Genomic DNA, 2,748 nt, shown 5'->3' with positions numbered 1-2,748 from the left:
CCCCGCCGGGCTCGTGCCGGTCCCGTCGCGGTCCCGTCCCCGCCGGGCTCGCGGCGGTCCCGTCCTCGCTGGTTTCGCGGCGGTCCCGTCGCGGTCCCGTCCCCGCCAGTCTCGTGACGGACCCGTCGCGGTCCCGTCCCCGCCAGTCTCGTGGCGGACCCGTCGCGGTCCCGTCCTCGCTGATCTCGCGGCGGTCCCGTCGCGGTCCCGTCCCCGCCGGGCTCGTCGCGGTCCCGTGGCGGTCCCGTCCCCGAACCCGCCGGTCTCGTGGCGGTCCCGTCGCGGTCCCGTCCCTGCAGGTCCCGTCGCAGTCCCGTCGCGGTCCCGTCCTCGCTGATCTCGCGGCGGTCCCGTCGCGGTCCCGTCCCCGCCGGGCTCGTCGCGGTCCCGTGGCGGTCCCGTCCCCGAACCCGCCGGTCTCGTGGCGGTCCCGTCGCGGTCCCGTCCCTGCAGGTCCCGTCGCAGTCCCGTCGCGGTCCCGTCCTCGCTGATCTCGCGGCGGTCCCGTCGCGGTCCCGTCCCCGCCGGGCTCGTCGCGGTCCCGTGGCGGTCCCGTCCCCGAACCCGCCGGTCTCGTGGCGGTCCCGTCGCGGTCCCGTCCCTGCAGGTCCCGTCGCAGTCCCGTCGCGGTCCCGTCCTCGCTGATCTCGCGGCGGTCCCGTCGCGGTCCCGTCCCCGCCGGGCTCGTCGCGGTCCCGTGGCGGTCCCGTCCCCGAACCCGCCGGTCTCGTGGCGGTCCCGTCGCGGTCCCGTCCCTGCAGGTCCCGTCGCAGTCCCGTCGCGGTCCCGTCCTCGCTGATCTCGCGGCGGTCCCGTCGCGGTCCCGTCCCCGCCGGGCTCGTCGCGGTCCCGTGGCGGTCCCGTCCCCGAACCCGCCGGTCTCGTGGCGGTCCCGTCGCGGTCCCGTCCCTGCAGGTCCCGTCGCAGTCCCGTCGCGGTCCCGTCCTCGCTGATCTCGCGGCGGTCCCGTCGCGGTCCCGTCCCCGCCGGGCTCGTCGCGGTCCCGTGGCGGTCCCGTCCCCGAACCCGCCGGTCTCGTGGCGGTCCCGTCGCGGTCCCGTCCCTGCAGGTCCCGTCGCAGTCCCGTCGCGGTCCCGTCCTCGCTGATCTCGCGGCGGTCCCGTCGCGGTCCCGTCCCCGCCGGGCTCGTCGCGGTCCCGTGGCGGTCCCGTCCCCGAACCCGCCGGTCTCGTGGCGGTCCCGTCGCGGTCCCGTCCCTGCAGGTCCCGTCGCAGTCCCGTCGCGGTCCCGTCCTCGCTGATCTCGCGGCGGTCCCGTCGCGGTCCCGTCCCCGCCGGGCTCGTCGCGGTCCCGTGGCGGTCCCGTCCCCGAACCCGCCGGTCTCGTGGCGGTCCCGTCGCGGTCCCGTCCCTGCAGGTCCCGTCGCAGTCCCGTCGCGGTCCCGTCCTCGCTGATCTCGCGGCGGTCCCGTCGCGGTCCCGTCCCCGCCGGGCTCGTCGCGGTCCCGTGGCGGTCCCGTCCCCGAACCCGCCGGTCTCGTGGCGGTCCCGTCGCGGTCCCGTCCCTGCAGGTCCCGTCGCAGTCCCGTCGCGGTCCCGTCCTCGCTGATCTCGCGGCGGTCCCGTCGCGGTCCCGTCCCCGCCGGGCTCGTCGCGGTCCCGTGGCGGTCCCGTCCCCGAACCCGCCGGTCTCGTGGCGGTCCCGTCGCGGTCCCGTCCCTGCAGGTCCCGTCGCAGTCCCGTCGCGGTCCCGTCCTCGCTGATCTCGCGGCGGTCCCGTCGCGGTCCCGTCCCCGCCGGGCTCGTCGCGGTCCCGTGGCGGTCCCGTCCCCGAACCCGCCGGTCTCGTGGCGGTCCCGTCGCGGTCCCGTCCCTGCAGGTCCCGTCGCAGTCCCGTCGCGGTCCCGTCCTCGCTGATCTCGCGGCGGTCCCGTCGCGGTCCCGTCCCCGCCGGGCTCGTCGCGGTCCCGTGGCGGTCCCGTCCCCGAACCCGCCGGTCTCGTGGCGGTCCCGTCGCGGTCCCGTCCCTGCAGGTCCCGTCGCAGTCCCGTCGCGGTCCCGTCCTCGCTGATCTCGCGGCGGTCCCGTCGCGGTCCCGTCCCCGCCGGGCTCGTCGCGGTCCCGTGGCGGTCCCGTCCCCGAACCCGCCGGTCTCGTGGCGGTCCCGTCGCGGTCCCGTCCCTGCAGGTCCCGTCGCAGTCCCGTCGCGGTCCCGTCCTCGCTGATCTCGCGGCGGTCCCGTCGCGGTCCCGTCCCCGCCGGGCTCGTCGCGGTCCCGTGGCGGTCCCGTCCCCGAACCCGCCGGTCTCGTGGCGGTCCCGTCGCGGTCCCGTCCCTGCAGGTCCCGTCGCAGTCCCGTCGCGGTCCCGTCCTCGCTGATCTCGCGGCGGTCCCGTCGCGGTCCCGTCCCCGCCGGGCTCGTCGCGGTCCCGTGGCGGTCCCGTCCCCGAACCCGCCGGTCTCGTGGCGGTCCCGTCGCGGTCCCGTCCCTGCAGGTCCCGTCGCAGTCCCGTCGCGGTCCCGTCCTCGCTGATCTCGCGGCGGTCCCGTCGCGGTCCCGTCCCCGCCGGGCTCGTCGCGGTCCCGTGGCGGTCCCGTCCCCGAACCCGCCGGTCTCGTGGCGGTCCCGTCGCGGTCCCGTCCCTGCAGGTCCCGTCGCAGTCCCGTCGCGGTCCCGTCCTCGCTGATCTCGCGGCGGTCCCGTCGCGGTCCCGTCCCCGCCGGGCTCGTCGCGGTCCCGTGGCGGTCCCGTCCCCGAACCCGCCGGTCTCGTGGCGGTCCCGTCGCG

General features: G+C 78.7%; 1 protein-coding gene across 1 annotated transcript in view; it reads right to left on the bottom strand.

Annotated features, from left to right (window-relative positions):
- Nucleotides 1-2,685, bottom strand: part of LOC106888105 (collagen alpha-1(II) chain-like) — a gene marked incomplete at its 5' end in the record, with an annotated part of 13,220 nt that extends 10,535 nt beyond the window's left edge. The window contains one exon of the mRNA XM_014942130.1: nt 18-2,685. Within this exon, the coding sequence (XP_014797616.1) occupies nt 18-2,685 (2,668 nt within the window). The remainder of the gene's footprint in view (nt 1-17) is intronic.
- Between the last annotated feature and the right edge of the window lie 63 nt (nt 2,686-2,748).

The sequence above is a fragment of the Calidris pugnax genome, unplaced genomic scaffold (assembly GCF_001431845.1).
Source record: "Calidris pugnax isolate Ruff unplaced genomic scaffold, ASM143184v1 scaffold28, whole genome shotgun sequence".
Classification (NCBI taxonomy): domain Eukaryota; kingdom Metazoa; phylum Chordata; class Aves; order Charadriiformes; family Scolopacidae; genus Calidris; species Calidris pugnax.
This window is presented reverse-complemented; position numbering and strand designations above follow the sequence as displayed.